We start from the raw sequence: 19,263 nt of genomic DNA, 5'->3' as shown, positions 1-19,263 counted from the left end.
AAACGAGTGAAGATGTTCTTATGAAGGAACTTGAGCACAGTCTTTGAGTCGTTTCTCGGCGTAGCAATTGCTTCAACCCACTTTGAAATGTAATCCACCGCTAGCAAGATGTATAAATCTCCAAAGGAAGATGGGAATGGTCCCATGAAATCGATGCCCCAAACATCAAAGAGCTCAATCTCCAGAATATTTTGCAGCGGCATTTCGTGTCGTCTGAAAATATTTCCAGTGCGCTGGCATCTGTCACACGCCTTGCAAAATGCGTGGGCATCTTTAAATAATGATGGCCAATAAAAACCTGACTGGAGGACCTTTGCAGCAGTCCTCGAACCTCCAAAATTCCCTCCACAAGTTGATGTGTGGCAATGGTGTAAGATATCGCTTTGTTCTTCTTCGGGGACACACCGTCGAATCATTTGATCAGCACATTGCTTGAATAAGTACGGCTCGTCCCAAAAGTAAAACTTGGCATCATGAAGAAACCTCTTTTTGCCCTGGCTGTTCAGTTCATAAGGAAAAACATCACTAACAAGAAAGTTAACCAGGTCAGCGTACCACGGAATTGACGTGGCATATAAAATTTTCTCGTCAAGGAATTCTTCTTTAATATCAAAAATGTCATGGCATTCTGAAATATTTTCTAGCCTAGATAAGTGGTCTGCAACCTGATTTTCAGTACCTTTCCTATCAATTACCTCTAAGTCGAATTCTTGCATAAATAATATCCACCTGATCAGTCTAGGCTTGGCATCTTTCTTGTTCACTAAATATTTTATAGCTGAATGATCAGTGTGAACTATAACCTTGGTGCCTATCAAGTATGGCCTAAATTTGTCAAATGAAAATACCACGGCAAGTAATTCTTTCTCAGTGGTTATGTAATTTAATTGTGCATCATTTAAGGTACGGCTAGCATAATATATGACATGAAAGATTTTACCTTTACGCTGCCCAAGAACAGCTCCCACGGCAAAATCACTTGCATCACACATTAATTCAAATGGGGCCGTCCAATCTGAGGGAACTACAATTGGTGCAGAGATAAGTTTATGCTTCAGCTCTTTGAATGTGCCATGGCATTTCTGATCGAACACAAAGGGTTGGTTCTGTTGCAGCAAGGTGCACAAAGGCTTGGATAGTGTGGAAAAATCGTTGATGAATCGTCTGTAAAAACCAGCGTGGCCAAGGAAACTCCGAATGCCCTTGACAGAATTTGGTGGGGGAAGCTTCTCGATCACCTCGATCTTAGCCTTGTCGACCTCAATGCCCTTTGAAGAAATTTTATGTCCTAGAACAATGCCTTCAGTCACCATGAAGTGGCATTTTTCACAGTTTAGTACGAGATCAGCCTCCTCGCATCGCTTCAGTACCTTTTCCAAATTGCCGAGGCATTTTTTAAAATCGTCTCCAGAAACAGAAAAATCGTCCATAAAAATTTCCAAAAAAAATCCTCCACCATGTCAGAAAAGATGGCTTGCATGCAACGCTGAAAAGTTGTCGGGGCATTATAGAGTCCAAAAAGCATTCTTCGAAAAGCGTATGTGCCATACGGGCACGTGAATGTCGTCTTCTCTTGGTCCTCTGGTGCTATGGAAATCTGATTATACCCTGAATAACCATCCAAGAAACAATAGTATGACTTGCCCGCAAGTCGATCCAACATTTGATCGATGAATGGAAAAGGAAAATGATCCTTCTTGGTGGCCTTGTTAAGCCTGCGGTAGTCCATGCAGATGCGCCATCCAGTGACAGTGCGAGTAGATATTAAGTCATTTCCTTCGCTCGTTACCACGGTCATGCCTCCTTTTTTAGGCACGCATTGGACGGGACTGACCCACGAACTATCCGAAATAGGGTATATCACTCCAGCATCGAGCCATTTGAGAACCTCTTTCATCACAACGTGCTTCATGATTGGATTTAATCTTCGTTGTGGCTCTATGGATTTGCCGTGGCATTCTTCCAGCAAAATTTTGTGCATGCAGATTGTTGGACTTATTCCCTTGAGATCTGCCATCGTCCACCCTAACGCTTTCTTATGCTGTGACAAAACACTTAGCAAACTAGATTCTTGGTTAGGAGTAAGGGCATAGGAAATAATCACATACAAAGTGTCATTACTACCCAGATAAGCATATTTAAGATGTTGTGGCAAATTTTTAAGTTCAAGGGTAGGTGCATGCTGTAATGAGGGCTTAGGAGGAACAAACTCTTCGAAATTCAAAGGTTCAAACATCGTACCTGGGCTAGCTTTAAGGAAGCTAGCCTGTTGTTCCTCGGATGAAAAGTCATTCGGCTCTTCAAGGAGCCTCTCATCAATATCTAGCTGAATGAAATTGTCGTGGAAAAATTGATCTGCCTCTTTTGTAATTTCAGTGTCTACCTCAAAAATGCTCTGACAATCTTCATAATCATCCATGTGTTTGAGAGATCGAAAAACATTAACAGTGATCTGTTGATCGGCCACTCGCATGGTTAGCTCGCCCTTCTCGCAATCGATGAGAATACGACCGGTGGCTAGGAAAGGTCTCCCCAATATAATGGGCGCTGTGGCGTCGACCTCACAGTCCAGAATCAGAAAATCAACAGGGAAAACGAACTTGTCAACCCTCACGATGACATCTTCAATTCGCCCTTCTGGACGCACATGATCGGCAAGTTGCAAGATGACTGAAGTAGGTCTCGCATTTCCTATCCCCAGTTTTACGAAAATCGACTTAGGCATCAAGTTTACACATGAGCAAAGGTCACACAGTGCTTTTCCAACAAATTTGTTTCTAATCGAACATGGAATGATAAAGCTGCCTGGATCACGTCTTTTTGGTGGTAGCTTACTTAAAGAAGAGCAAAATTCTTTTACCGTGGCAATTGTTTCGTACTGCTCAACCTTTCTCTTATTGGTGACGATTTCTTTTAGAAATTTAGCATATGTGGGCATTTGTTCCATTGCTTCAAGAAGAGGAACATTGATCTGCAGTTGACCCAGAATGTCAACTAATTTTTTAAACTGAGTATCCTCGTTATGTTTCTTCAGTCTTTGCGGAAAAGGAGGTGGGGGTCTGGCTTCTTGTAATGATGGGGTGCGAACAGAAGTTACTGTGGCATTTTTATTTGCCCCCTCAGCTTTGTTACTTGATGAACCCTCAGATTTATCTTCTTCCTTCGGTGCTTCCTCCTGCAGTTCTTTATCAGCTTGACTGGTTGTGGGGGGTAAATCTTCCTTCGGTTTTCCCCCAGACTTATCTTCTATATTAATTTGTGTACCGCTTCGGAGAGTTAGCATATTGCATTGTTCTTTGCTATGAGGTTTGGTGACTTCAGTGTCACTTGGCAAATGTCCGGGTTTGCGTTCTTGTAATGTCGCAGCAATCTGACCTACTTGACTCTCTAGTTCCCTTAACGATGAACTATGGCTCTGGAGTAGAGCTCCTTGATTTTTTATAGAGGTCGAGTGGTCTTGCAGCATTGTTTTTGTTGTTGCAATGAATTCTTGCATTGTGGCCTCCAAAGAACTAGTATTTGATGAAGATGGCCCTCCCTTGTTTTGATTATGCCATGGCATATTCGATTGATAGCCTTGGGAATCATTAAAATTCTGCTGACGAGCTGGCTGTTGAGTAGTGCTGTTTCCTTGATTTCCCCAAGAAAAATTTGGATGCTGACGCCATCCAGGATTATAGGTGTTTGAATAGGGGTTGTTATTGCCTCGATTAAAATTGCTAACAAAGTTGATGGATTCTTGATTGGTTGGGCAATTACTCTCATTGTGATTACCTTAGCATAATAAACAAACTGAACAGGCTGCCTTCGCTTCCCTTACCTCACTTGGCCTTTGTAAATTTTTTAGCATGTTGGTAATGGCAGCAAGTTGGGCTGACACAGCATCATTAGAATCTAGCTCGAGAGCTCCATGTGTCTTACGCCCAAACCCATGCTTAGTTGAGGGAAACTGATAATCATTGGTAGCAATCCTATCCAAGATGTCAAATGCCTCTGCTGGTGATTTATCCAGTAACGTCCCATTTGCCGAGGCATCTAGCATCATCCTCGTGGGTGCGTTTACTCCATTATAGAACATCACTACTTGTGTCCAATCTTGAAAACCATGGTTTGAACACTTGCGAAGCAATGCTTTGTATCTATCCCAGTACTCATGCATCGACTCGTCATCAGCTTGACGGAATGAAGCAATGTCGTTCCTAAGTTGGGTGTTCATGTTCGGAGGATTATACCGCAGCAAAAAATATTTGCACAGATCTGCCCACGACTCCATAGAACCCGCTGGAACTCCACTCAACCATGCCCTTGCTCTGTCTCGTAGGGAATATAGGAATAGCTTTAATTTCAGAACATCTTCGTGCACCCCTTGTTGGCGAAAAGAATCGCACATTTCCAAGAAGTTACGAATATGCTGCCTGGCATCTTCATTTGGCATGCCCTAAAACTGCCCTATAGAGTTTAACATGTTGAACATGACAGGTTTCAGCTCAAAATGGGCTGCCTGAATATCGGGTGCGACAATTCCAGGGTTGAGATCCTCTAAGATTGGATTTAAATGATCACGAATAACTCGAGGTCTAGCTGCATTCCCAGCGTTTGGATTTGCCTCGGCATGTTGATCACCCTCATGGCCAATGCCCTGATTTCCGAGTTGGTACATATTGACACGTTGTGCTCGTCTTCTTTGTCTAAAGAGCCTTTCAATTTCAGGATCAATAGGTTCCAATGGCTCTTCAGGGTTGCTTCTGGTCATAAACTCGAAAAAATATGAAAAATTAAAGAAAATATAAAGTAAAGATAACTAAAAGAAAAAAAATTTACACAAGTAATATAAAAATGCTATGACAAATCAATTTAACTTCTAGTTGCAATTCCCCGGCAACGGCGCCAAAAACTTGTCTGCTGTTTGTGAGTACTAAAATATGATGCGGATATGTGTGCAAGTATACATAATCGAACAAGTAATAAAGTGATAAGTAGAGTATCGTCTCCACAGGGAATTGGGGAAATCAAATAGGTTTGTCAAGGCACTTTCCTTTGTCACCTAAGTAAAGTTAATTATGGTATATACAGATGAGAATGCAGTGGCAAAATGGAATGGACGTAGTGGAAATGGAGTGGTGATAGTGTGGTAGCAGATGGATATGTGGTGGCAAATTAAATTGTGATACATGAAAACAAATGGAAATGTCAAGGCAAAATAAAAATACAAATACTAGATTTAATATATATAGGACTTTAGCTTTCTCACAAGACAAACATCAATGGAAATGAGTGATGGGAGACACAAGGAAAACTTAAGTTTATTTCTCTGAATGGTGCTTCTTCTATGCTTACCCTACCCGACAGAGTCTACTGATGTGCCTTATGCTATCTCTAGTAAAGGACTCGACAGACTAAAGATGCTCTGGCAAAACCGATTGGCGTAAGCCCAAGCAGTGATCCTATTGACTAAGCTAATAGAATATGTCTCGGCAATACCTTTTTGCGGCAGCATTAACATCTAACCTATCGTTTATACACAACTCCTTTTATTCGAATGAAATCCTATTCTTATCTCTAAGGTGGATTAGGCCTAGTTACTATCTAGAACCCGTTGTTTATGTAGTTCCTCCCTAGCTTCTCTCGAAGACTAAAGATAAATTGCCAAGGCATTCTCTCGAACCTCATGAACCCTCCTAAGGAAAGGCTACTCTCGTAGCTCCTACAACCTCAAGACTTTAAGCATCATAAACAAAACAGAATAGAGCATGAAACAACAACCATTCATTAAAATAACAACTTAAATAACCATGCGAACTTCCACCAAATAGGATTAGTTCATGGTGGGGCTCGAAATCAACAAGCACAAAGCAAGATTCATTCGTTACTTACAACCCAACATCAAAATATAAAAGCAAGGACTAAGGGGAGGAGAGAAAGCCTTCGACGTGCACTGCCAAATGCCTTCCTCGGCCACCAAGGACTGCTCCCAACGGACTAGCTCCTCTCGGATGCTCAGAACGCCACTCCCTTCTTCTAGTCAAGGAGAAATGCCACGGAAAGTGGGATTGACAGAGAAAGATTAGACTTTCTCTCTCTAACTTTTTAAGATCAAATGTGGCTGGAACTAAAGTCCTCTTCAATATGGCTTCCTCCTCTATTTATAGGGGAAAAGAAATCCTACGGTTTGGTGTTAACCATCCTAGGAAACCCCAAAACCATGGTTGAGTTACTTGGGAGTCGGGCAGACTAGGCAATGATACAGCCTAGGTAGCTGGCTAGAGACCGGCATAATCCCGCTACAGGCGCCCTAGGACCGACAGGATCTGCAGGGTCAGACTAGGCAACGTCATCAACACAACCGGTGGTTGAAGCGCCAAAATGTTGCGGTGGGTATCTCAGGCAGAGCATGCGTAAAATTCGGGACAACTGGCTAGAAAATATCTTCTCTCTCCTTGTACGCTCCTGAAATGCCATTTGAACTTGGCATTTTTATTTAGCTCAGCAATATCCTTATGTCACGACATTTTAAATCCTCTTTTCCTTGCTTTCAACACCTGCACATCATCAGACAAGTACCTTTCCCATAAAGCAGCACCGTTGTAAAAATAAAATGTCACGGCAAACTGAAATCCACCACATGCAACTATATGCTCCTAAATGCATCTAATTGGTCCTAAATGGGCTCTTAGACATTCAATAACTTAAGTGAAAAGGTCCTAAAATATGACCTTTTCAAGGAGTTATCAAATGGTCGCCAAACCATCCGCTACTCGGTTAACTATGAACATCTCCAACCGCATGCCAAACTGTGGAACTATTTTCTGAAGCACAAGCTAATGCCCACATCCCACAATACGACGGTATCTATTTCCCATTTAATGCTCTTACATTCAATTATGGAAGCTCGTTCTATTGATGTGGGTAGGATCATTTTTCAACAAGTACATGAATGTTTAGGAAAAAAGGTGAGTGCTTTAGTGTTCCCAATTTTGATTACTACACTGTGTCGAAAGAAAAAAGGTAAGTGAAAATTCCTTTGATTAAATTTTATATGGAGTTTTGGGTATTACTAGGGCCAGATTACCATTACTGTTGGGTCTTGAAAACCCAAAATCTAAGGCCCCTGGTCATGAGAAGCCTGCAGATGGTGCACAATCTAATGTCGAGGCAAGGATGCTTTCTCTCGAAGCAGCTGTTATGCAAACTCATACTCATTTACATGCTTTACATGGTGATATTCAAATTTTTTTGGTTATCTCAAACAGAGAGATGTTGTGGTGGAAACGATGTTCCAAGAAATCCTTCCACACGTTTAACAAAATTTTCCAGGCTTTCCGGATGAAATTCTATCAGCATTTAATACCGAGGCATCTCCTGATCCAGAGCAAGATGATGTCGATCCTCCAGTTGAAGAATCGACTCCAAACCCTCAACGTTCCTAGACCCCTGACTCACATGTTACTCAAGGTGAAAAAATACCCAGTCCAATTCATGTGCCTGACTCTCTCTTGCAGAACACAGTGGCCGACGTACCAAAACATCGACTGGATGCTTCAATGTAGAGCAGTACCACTCTAGCTCTTCAGAGTCCAGCCCTCCACCATTGCGAAAGTGCACTAGACGAGGAGCTACCAGTACCTCTAAGGCAACACCACCACACAAACCATGAGGTACCTCCATTTGCATTCATTTTGCATTTCATTGCACATATAGTTTTATTTCTTTTAGTTCTCTTTAAGCATTGATGACAATGCTTCCCTTAAGTTTGGGGGAGGTAGCGTTCTTGTTAGACCATATGCATGATAGTATTAGTGTAAAATTATGCCATGGCATCAGTAAGTGGTAGGACAATTAGATAAAATGTCTTAATGATACACGATGATGATGAACTTGTTAGGCTAGAAATTGAATATAAATTACTATTGAGAATGATAGAACTAACTCTAGGGCTTGATGTTCTGTGAATTATTTTTACACGATTTGTATGTTCTCTATACTTAGGAAATTTAGAAAACTTTTATGAAGGAACCCTAGTTAGTTTTGTCATTAAAATTTAGTATTGTACTTAAAAGATAAATAAAAAATAACTCCCTTATATCTAAGATTGTGAATAAATGCTTAGGCATAGCTGTAGAGGGACACTCTACTCTGCTGTGGCATTGCCTGGAACTCTCTTTAATAAATGGAAGCCACGGGCATATGAGTGAATGAAAGTAGTCATGGGATGACTCTACTTAACTAGCTTGGGGTGGAAGGTATACTCCCTTTCACCTAGAGTGTGGGAAAATAGGTGTGATGAGCTGACTCCCTTCGTAGCAGCGAATAAAAAAGTAAAAAGGCAGTAAAAACGTGCTTAATGAATAAGTAAATGCCTTGGCAAAAACTAGGGGACTTAATTAGAAATTGTTTAAATTTGTTAAGTATAGATTGGATGCAATCATGCACACGCACTACCACAAAGAATCTTGACCTAGGGAAAAGTACTTGAATTCTTGATATGTCTAGTATGTTGAAGCCAATTTTCTGAGGGTTGAAATTCAATTTTTATCCTGTTGTCCTACTGTTGAAAATTGCATTGACGTTCTGCTTATGTTTATTGCTATCCATTGCTTGAGGACAAGCAGTAGCTTAAGTTTGAGGGTGTGACAACTTCCTAAAAAGACTCCTTTTAAGGCATTTTTCACTTAAGTTAATATTTGTTTAAAAGCTCATTTTAGCCATTTTAGGATCATGTAGTTGCATATAGTTGCATTTGTGGTGGTATTCATATTTTTTCTTTTAAGGATATTGTATGAGATAATGGTGCAGCTGCTTATGGTGTGGAGGAAATAGCAAGCAAAAGGTCACACTAGGAAGGAATGTCGTGACATCACACGCTGTTGAAGCAGATTGAAATGCCTAGGCATTTGTGGCGTAAAAACGGACTGAAAGATATTTTTGTAAAAGGACAGCTGGCACAACACGTGAATGATGATTGTAACCGCCTGCTGGGGACCACTGCCACCTGGAAGGATAAGACTCGCGCCTAAGGGGTGACTCTAGGGGTATGAGGGGTATTTTGAGCACAACAACATCATCATTACCTATAGATATTTTTATTATATATTACACCTCACATGAAAGTAAAAAAAGAAGAGGATATTCAACAACATTTTTCTTATCTTTTTCACCGTATCCTTTTCTTCTTCCTTGAGTGGTGTTCCTCCATTGATAAGCTCCAAGGAGTGGCGAGCTAGACATCCGAGATGAGCTAGAGAGCCAAGACGAGTCTTGGAGGTTGAGTAGAGCTCCGGTGGCGCGCGTCGAAGGCTTCTTCTCCCTTCCCTTTGCTGCTAGTTTTCTATTTATTATTGGATTGTTTGGAACGAATATTTCATGGCTTATTCTATAGATGATTCGAACCCCACCATGAACTAACTTTATTTGGTGGGGTTGTTTGAGGGATGTTTGGTTAAAGTTGAATAATACCCTTGTTCTTGTTCGTTTGTATGCCTAGTCAAGGGCTTTATTGAGAGATTCAAAACCAAATACGCATACCATGGATAGATTCTCCTTTAATGAGCGAGTCACTAAGTAACAAGCATTTCACTGTCCTACCATATATTTATACTAATATTAGCTATGCTTTTCCTCAAATGCTTGAAAAGGAATAACTAGAAACAATTATGCATTTCAAAAAAGTAGAACTAAAGTAACTCTCTGAAGTAGATGCCATATATCTAAAACAAGGTTAACAGAGATCAAAGTTATCAAAGGCTTAAGGCGAATCGAGGCGCAAAGTCTCCTGGAGCCTTGAGGCGCGAGGCGCATGAAAGGCGCATGAAAGGCGCATGATTCACGAAGACGAGGCGTATGATATCCAAAAAATTGTAATACATGTGTATATTAATGCAATCAAACTCAAATATCAAACCCAATATTAGGCTTCAATAGAGTTCATTCTCAAACTCAAAATACCAACCTAATATCATAAAAGCTATCAACAAGCATAATCAAGTCGCTAAAAATGATATTTAACGTCGCAATCACCAGTCGAAGAAAAAGAGGAAGCGCTCAATCGATAGGTTAGTATGTGTGGATTAGAAGGTCGATTGACATTTTATTAAGGGTTTTAGGGGTCCTAAAAGGTGGTTCATTTTAATACTAAAATAAGCCACGTCTTCACTATGTTACTTTGAAAACGATGGAACAATAAAAAAACTTAATGCATAAAGTTTAATGAATATATTAAAAAAATCAAAATATACAGTAAATAAAATAATAAAGAAAGTAAAATTCAATAATCAGATATTAATTGATTATTTCATTGTTTGGGCCATAAAAATCTAGGCCACAAAAATAAAATTATCTGCAGTAGTAATAATGTATGAATGATATACATCAAAGCTTATCTCAACTATACCAGACTAAATATCCAAAATTTTGTCAACCAATGGTGGAGTTTTGGTGAAATTCGTAGAGCTGAAAATTAAAGTAGCATTTTGCTAATAATGTGATAATGGTGATAATGGAGATAATGGTGATAATGGAGATCACACGTGTCAGTATTCGATTCACAGGCCCAGATTTCGATGGATGAGAGATTCAATCAACTGTCCCTCGCCTATAACTCAAACACCTTCTCCTTCAACATCCTAGCTTCTGCCTTCACCGTCTCCACCAAAAATGGCAACATAAATGGAACTCGTAAAGCCTATCTCCAAGTTCAGTTCAAGCACTCCAGTCTTCACCAACTCAAGTTATGTGAAGTTCATCACCATCAGGATGTCATCCACTTCGCAACCAACAACAAAGACCGCCGTCAAGTGCGACAAGAAAGCCACCAAAACAACAATAAAAGAGACCCTTCTAACGCCAAGATTATACTCTACCGACTTTGACAAGATGGAGACCCTTTTTAACACCAAAATCAACAAGAACCTCAACCTGTCCGAGTTCGAGGCACTGCTTCAAGAGTTCAAGACGGATTACAACCACACACTTCGTGAGGAACAAGGATTTCAAGGAGGGTGTCGTGCCTCAGAGCCTTGCTGCGCCTTGGCTACGTGCCTCGCTTCAGTATTGAAAAAGCCTCGTTCAGTGATCCTCTGCGCTTTTTACAACTATGACAGAGATTAAGTTAAAACTTATAAAATGCTCTTTACAAACAGTACCATGATAGTGAAATGAAACGACCATGTTAGAAATTGCACAATGGATGCCAAATCTATCAAGAGCACTAACTTTGGCACTTTCCAAATAGAAAAAACAGTTCCCCTCCAGTAGTTACCACAATTTACTATTTAGGCCATACTAAACATAAAACTATAGTTATAACATATACGACCAAAAGTTAAAAATGTTAAAAATATTTTAACATCTCATTATTTATGAGAAGATGAAAAAGAAGACCAAGCCATAAGGTTAGCTTCTCGTGTATCGGACATATTTATCATTAGTCTCAAACAACATGACCTGAAACAAAACCACGAATAGGAGAACTGATTTAAACTACAAGAACCTCAAGCATGATTAAATTGCAGATGGATAAGACACACATCTGAAATACACAATTGACTTTGACAAATCTGTGGATGTTATGAATATGATCATGTGAAAAAGTTCCTCTGCTTACTAAGAACAGTAACCCTTCTCTTGTTTTACAACAGATCTTCATAGAGCTTATGAAGAACATGCTTTAAATGGTAATCTTTACCGTGAACAAACAACAATGACTGCTCAAGGAACTTCCCATATATATTTTTTTCAAAAATGAGATTTCAATATGGGAGAGAAATCCATCCGTGATTCAATTGCACCTATGGAGGGATTGGCGACAAAGGTTTTATCTTCTCCAACAACTTCTCAGCCTCTATAAACCCAAGTGGCCCCGAAGATAAATATTTTAATTGTTTCCATCTGTTAATATATTTTAAGAATTAGAATCAGTATTTACAGCTTTTGCAACTTCTTCAAAATTAACACCTATAAGAAATAGACAGACAATTTAATAAAGAAAGAAAGACGAAGAAACTACTAAACTGCTAAACACCTACCTAGGTATGAAAGGAAGAGCGAAACAGTGGAGGTGGAGATGGTCGACACTGTTCAATGGAGGCTGATGGAAACCAAATCTACCAAAACCGAAAAAGGATCAAGAGGATCAGAAAATTAGACTTCTTTGAATTAACACAATCGGAAGCAAAAAAACTTATTTTCCCCCAAACAAAAAGGTCAATTAAGGTAACTTATGAGGCCATAACCTGCTTCTTTCAAGAATTCACACATTAGGTAAATGTTTTATTTTCATTCAACATTTTGTTCATGATTCACAAGCAGATTTGAAACAGAAGAGAGAGCACTATGTATCATGAATTTTAAATAGATTCGAAAGAGAAAGTAAGACACACCCTTAATACTCTTCAGTCTTCCCCCATCATTAACCTCACAAACGGTATTACTCTGCCCCTTTGCCACCCAACTCGTGCAACAAAATATAATTTGAATATACTACTTTTCTCCAACAATAAAATGATTGCAAAAATTATCAAATACAAATGAAAACATAACAGAAACCGTTTACACCGCTTTGGAGGAGAAATTGAAATCCAAGTCCTAATGCATGGAACAAGGACAGTTCATACAAAATATGTCCGTTTCTAAGAGTTTTTACACAAACCGTAATGCAGCTATAAACCGAACATCACAGTCAAATAAGTGATCAAAAAGCAATAAGGTATATTCAACATAGATCAATTCCATACGATAGGACATTAAAGGATTCCCATTTGCCAAAATTATTTACTTTATGGGAAGCAATACCTGTATTTATTTGGCTGAGGTGCATCCCTGCTTAACATAGTTTCCCCCACATTTAACATGTCACTTACTAAAGAATAACAGCATAAACAAATAAAAGTTAGCTCAGGCAAAAAAAAAAAAGGAAAGAAGAAAAGGGTAAATAAAAAGTCCACAAAGGGAACTTTACCCAATGTGTAATGTTCGTTTCCTCTTTGAAGATCATTGACAGTTGGAATGTGCTCCACTGGTACCACCAAGTAATGCCTACAAAATTCGAATCAATAATTTTCAGTTACATTACAAAATTTCAAAATCATCATGAAAAAGTTACCACGTTTCAATCGTTTCATAGAAACCTGAATGCAGCAGGCTTGATATCTTGAAATGCAACGATCTTGTCATCCTGAAAACAATCTAACAGATTTAATTAGAACTGGAAAAGTATTTCTGGTTGAATGCTGGATTGAAAAGAAGACGAACGTGGAATTAAATTGGTAACCAGATGGACAAAATAAAGAAGGAAAAAAAGGAACGAACGGAATGAAGGAGGGGAGTGGAGTTGGAACTTCGAGCGATTTGACAGAAGATGCATGGTGAGATCGCTCTCGCCATTTACCCCCAAATTGAGACCACTTCTAAAACCCTAAAACGCTAATCACCCTTCCCAAAACGATCTCGTATCCTGCAATGTATGTCCAATAGAGAGCGTTTATTTATGTTCATTCATTCTTATAATGTATTTTAGGGTAAACTACAACACACGTTACTTTCGTTGGGTTTTCTTTTGATTTTGATAATTAAACATTTACAATTTACTATATATGTGGTTAGTTAATTATGGAGAGATTCTAATTTGACTATCAATGTTTCAATTTTATCAATCAAATGACTAAATTATTCAAATGATGTCATTCAAACCACCGTTTGTTAACATTTAATAGAAGAATTGATATAATAGTTAATAAAATTCAGTACATCATAATTGGTCTATGGCGGTTTTTTTTAGTCCTATAGCGGCGTTTAAAATGCCACTACAAATACTCCCGGTGCAAAAAAAAAAACACCACAAGTGTTAGCAACGTTTTGAAGCACAAAACGCCACAAAAGATCTTGTTCTTTAGCGGCATTTAAAATACCGCAAAAAGTCTAGATTTTTAATGTCATTTATTATTCAAACGCCACAAAATGTCATGCTCTTCAGTGGAGTTTATTTTCAAATGCTGAAAAATGCCAGTTCTTTAGAGGCGTTTATTATGTACAATTGTTGCCAAATAAATACTCATTTAGGGTGTGTTTAGTTGGGGGAATATGAGATTCTCATGGGAATGGAATCCACATTCCCCCGTTTGGTTGGCCGGGAATGTCATTCCCTGTAATCTTACATTACCAATAGTGGATTTTTTGGGGTATATTACCGGGAATGTCATTACCTCCCTTTCCTTAGGTATTATTGGATTACCGATGTTTTGGACTAAAATGCCCTTAAAATTTTTTTTCTTTTCAAAAATATCCTTATTCTGTCATTGAATAATAAAAATTCTATAAAGGTTAAATTACAAATTTATCCTTAAACTATTTTAGATTTACAAAAAAAAAAAGTCTATAATTAAAATTTTATATGAAGTTCAGGGGTTAAAATAAAATTTTACCCTTTCATTAAACCTTTTTATATTTTCAATTTTGTAAAAAAAATTATATAAATTTTATGAATTTAAATTTTTTAAAGAAAATATATAAATATTTTCCAACTTGTTAATAAAACAAATATATAATAAGGACAATTTGGTCAAATATACATTCTAATAATCTTTTATTCCTTTAACCAAACACAGTAATCTTACATTCCTGCTAAACCAACCAAACACAAAATACAACATTCCCAGTAATCATATTCCCTGGTAATCTTTTATTTCCACTGGTAATCTTACATTCCGTAAACCAAACGCACCCTTAGTGGTGTTTTTAATCTTAAAATGCCGCCAATCACAACTTATTTTAAAAATGTTTTTTCTTCATTGTACTATCCAAATTTAACATGTAACAATATCCAATAACAACATAAATGTATTACCCAAATATAATTATGTTTCCATTCAAGTAAAAATATATAAAAGTTTGAATAAAACAAAGTTTACAAACGTCCAATTGGAATGTAAGATAATTCACCATTGTTCACTAGTAAAAACAAAGCATTGACCTAACAAATCATCTACGATGAAGAATTCTTCGCTTGATTTTTTTGCATCATCTACTTCATAGCTTCAAGTTGATTATGAAGTTCTTCATATTTTTTCTGATATTCTGCTTCTCTATTTACTTCTCTCACTTCTCTTTATGTTTCTCTCGCTTCAGCTTTAGCTTTCTTTTGAACAAATTTTTCATCCACTTCAGTCAACTGTTGTTTTAATTGATTAACTTCTGATTGAGAAGACTAACTATGTGATGACATGTATTGAGAACTACAACATATATTTCAGGACCGAAAACATCAACAATAACTTGATTTTCAATATCATCCACATTAATAAAACCATGAGAAGAAGCTATAGATTCATACTCTTCCTTTTTAACACTCAATTATTCCTAATAATCAATTAAGAATTTAGAATGAATTTAAACATTAATTAAAATAAAAATGTTAATACTATAAATATACATATAACATAATTCCGATTTTAAAGTAGTAAATATACCACAATTTCTACAGTTTTGGGAGCTAGAGAAGAGCCATCTGTTTTGGTATGTGTCATTTTGAAGAGATTTACTCTTTCAACTCTATTGTCAGATGTAATTTCCTACAATGTAAAATATAAATTAATACTTAATAAAGTAATAAACAATAGAAAAATGCTCGTTACTATGTGCTACCAATACCTCATCATGAACTATAGGAGTAAAACTCTTTGATCTAGCTATGTGAGTAAACTTCTCTTGTTTTATGCTAGCAACACCAACGTGATCGTAGTCCTACAATTTGAAATTTACATGACTTATAAAGTTAATATTATAGTGACATTTAGTACTTATCACTTATATCTTATATTAATTTGATCCTAATTTTAATTTAAAAATTTTAAGCATCCAATCAGATGGTGGCATGTATCACTTGTGAAGGTATCATAACACATGTCATAATTTGATTGGAGGATTTTGTTTAATTTTAATTTATTTAGTTCAATAATTTTTTCTTTAATCAGATGATGACACGTCTCATAACTATAACACTCTAATCTAACTCGGCTTAAATTTAGAGGATTCGAGTATCATGCAAAATTATTGAAGTAAATAACCCTTTTTAAAAAACATTTACTAAAAAAATCAAAATGCGTAATTACCTTATATCAAAATAATTGAAATTACCTTATATCAAAATAATTGAATACGTTAAGTTTACAAAATATAGAACTCCAAATATTACAAAGTGAGAATAAATAACATGTTTAACACGAAGAACTGGAACTCTCACTCAACAATGTGTTCCTTGATCTTATCCTGAGAAAATAAGAACGGAAACACATTTTGAACGTTAAGAAGAAATATCATCAATACAACACAATTCATAACACACAAGTAGACATCATGATGTAGCCCAGCGTCATGTAGTCATGGTAACCCACATCCATCTAGTCTATTGAAAATGGTACATGTATGAGACATAGGTCACACATACATCAAGAATATACATCCAATGTCACACATTACCAAGTACCTCTGGTGAGACTTGGATCACATATGCATCAGGAACGTACACCCAACTAGTCCACTTTTCTAGAGTATTACAAATAAAGTTTACACCAAATCACATTAGTGCATCATTGAGTTAGCATTCTCAAATGTCACAACACAATTCTTGAGATATCTAGATAACCCTTTATATAGTACTAGATGATCATTGTACACAAATAAATTTGGTATCCTCATATTTTTTAGTGTCAAATAAAGATATAAATTTTATGTAATCTCATATCATAATTTTCTTATTCTTATTAATCACATTTAGTAAAGCTCATTCTTTTAAGCTTATTATTTCATTTATAATACTACTAGACTCATTACTCTCACGCCTTAATTAATAACAAGGTACACTAGCCCTTTTTCACTAACAATATTATTTTTGAGTATTGATACCAAAAATAGGTTTGAAGCCCCAATAATGATCCCTAGTATCAAAACCTTCACACATGTATTAATACTCACCTGGTGGGTACCGATATTCCCTTTAGCTATCGATACCAATTAAAGCCTCGAAGGTGAAATAATTTCTCCTATTACCAATAACCCTACATGAGTATTGATTCTCATCCTATGTAGTGATACCAAAACTAGCTTTGATGTTTGAATAATTAGAATTGATATTGATACTACACCCTTAATATTGATACTCAATTAATAATATTTATACTATATGAACAATGTATCATAACCCCTATGAAAGACCTAGATTTTATCCTACTCAAGAACAATATCGATAATCAAACCTAGAAATGACTTGTATTGAAACTCATATTTAAAACACATCTCAAACACTTATTAATGACCCTAGGGTCACTATTAAAGCTTTTAGAAGTCAATTGGCTTCATAATATACCATTTTCATGCATTTTTAACGTCCAAATCGGTCATACTAATCCACAATCAATAAAACACCCAAGAGATACTTCAAAAACCAAATAAGAAAGTGATGTTACATCTAATGAGTTAAAAGTGTGTTACCTCAACTCCAAAGCAACAAGAAAACCTCTAGTTAACCCAAGCATTGATTTCTTCTTAAACTAACCTTTAGAGGAGTCATCCAACTCTATAGAAAAAATAAACAAGTAAACCATGAATTACAAACACTCTTAGTGACAAAAAAGAAACAAGAAAACAAAATTTGAAATGATCAAAATGAACTTAAACAACTAGGTGAGCTCAAGGGTTTAAAAACCTTCTTAAACCTCTTATTCTAGCCACCTAACTTCCTATAGAAAAAATTGAGCTCAATATTGAGCTCTAAGGATATTTTTTCACAACTCGAATGAATCCTTTAATGCCTCAAATTTTGGGTTAGTAGTTTTGGGTTAACTCGAGTGGGTTTAGATGAACCCAATTATCTATTAAGAAGCTTTGGGTTAAGTTGGAATTGATATGGGTTGAGATGAAGCCCAAATAGCCATAAAAGGGGGTTTTTATTTGGAGGACGAACTTAGCAGGTAGTTAAACAATTGAAAGTTTCAAAGGTTGATTTCTTTTCATGTTGGTGAGGTCACAGCTAGGGTGAGCATTCGATCAAGTTGAGTAGAGTAAAACAATTTGAGTTGTTCAAGTTGAAAAGAAATATTTTACAATTCAAACTTAGCTTGCAAATTTTTCGAGTCGAGTTGAGTTATTCAAGTTTCTATATTAATTTCATTATAACTATTTAGAGTGTTATGGCAATGATTTATTCCATTTTTTTACTTCCTCTAACCATATAAGATATATATATATATATATATATATTAATTCTTTTCACATTATAATGTTATTTAACATATCAAATAAAATTTAAAATTATGAAATATATTCATAATATTATTTTTCAAAGAAATTATTTTGAGGGTAAAATATTAATGAGATGATAAAGGAGTCAAGGAATTTATAGGAAGAAAGAATTTGCAAACAATTATAGTCAAAAGACCAAATTGAGTAAAATGCAAAGTTAAGGGACTAAATAGAAAAAAGAGTACATTTTAGTAAACAAATAAGAATTAAAGTTACATAGGTATTCTACTATGGTATATGAGCATGTGGTTCAAATTTGGTAAAAATTGACTTAAAATAAAGGTTGAATTAAAGAAATAAGGAAAATATGAAAAATAGGAATTTCTTATAAAAAAAAAAGAGAAATTGAAAGTACATATGTATTCAACGATGGCTTAGGAGCATGTGGTTCGAATTTGGTAAAACAAATGGACTTAAAATAAAGAGGAATTGAAGGAATAATGAAAAAATCAATTTTTCAAGTCGAGTTGAATTTTGGTCGCCCATAGTCATGGCTGAGAATGGGGACAAAAGTTGCACCCTTCCTCTTCTTATTTTCTTAATTCTTTTTTCTTATACTCCTCTTCATCTTCTCATTCTTTCTCCCTAAATTCATATGGTTCATGGATCACACACTACACATTAAAGGAAGATGGACTAATTCTTCCACTTGGTCCAATCACATATTCATGGACCAAACTTTTGAAAGACAAGCTTCAAGTTTTATTTCAAGCATTTATCAGTAAGGGAGTTCATTCCCACATAGAGATTGAAGATTTAAAGGAAGAAAATCCATCACTCCTTCATCCCACATCTACTTGGATCATCACAACTCAAGTTGAACCAGCTTCAGGACGAAACAATGACATACTCAAAGATAGTTCTGAACATACCTTTAAGGTCCCTTAAAAATGATGATGGCATAAGGTTAATTATGTCATTTCCATATTTATTTTGGTATAATTTAACATGTATCATTGGATTTAAGTTGATTTT

General features: G+C 36.4%; 1 protein-coding gene across 1 annotated transcript; it reads right to left on the bottom strand.

The window, feature by feature from the left end:
* Positions 1 to 11,475: 11,475 nt before the first annotated feature.
* Positions 11,476 to 13,452, bottom strand: LOC120199243 (bifunctional adenosine 5'-phosphosulfate phosphorylase/adenylylsulfatase HINT4-like). The gene is made up of 6 exons (XM_039200394.1): positions 13,303 to 13,452; positions 13,122 to 13,168; positions 12,953 to 13,029; positions 12,787 to 12,853; positions 12,021 to 12,098; positions 11,476 to 11,883 (listed from the first exon to the last, which is right to left on the bottom strand). Exons 1-6 carry the CDS (start codon positions 13,375 to 13,377, stop codon positions 11,784 to 11,786), a joined length of 444 nt encoding a protein of 147 aa, XP_039056325.1. The 5' UTR covers positions 13,378 to 13,452; the 3' UTR covers positions 11,476 to 11,783.
* Between the last annotated feature and the right edge of the window lie 5,811 nt (positions 13,453 to 19,263).

This window comes from Hibiscus syriacus, unplaced genomic scaffold (genome assembly GCF_006381635.1).
Source record: "Hibiscus syriacus cultivar Baekdansim isolate YM2019G1 unplaced genomic scaffold, ASM638163v2 tig00005406_pilon, whole genome shotgun sequence".
In the NCBI taxonomy this organism is placed as follows: domain Eukaryota; kingdom Viridiplantae; phylum Streptophyta; class Magnoliopsida; order Malvales; family Malvaceae; genus Hibiscus; species Hibiscus syriacus.
Note: the sequence above shows the minus strand (reverse complement) of the source record. Positions and strands in the feature narration are given on the sequence as shown.

Coding starts and splice junctions, on each gene's coding strand:
- LOC120199243 (XM_039200394.1), bottom strand. CDS start 13,377: ATGGCGAGAGCGATCTCACCATGCATCTTCTGTCAAATCGCTCGAAGT. Junction 13,169..13,302: donor CCACTCCCCTCCTTCATTCC/GTTCGTTCCTTT, acceptor GATTGTTTTCAG/GATGACAAGATCGTTGCATT. Junction 12,854..12,952: donor AAACGAACATTACACATTGG/GTAAAGTTCCCT, acceptor GTTATTCTTTAG/TAAGTGACATGTTAAATGTG.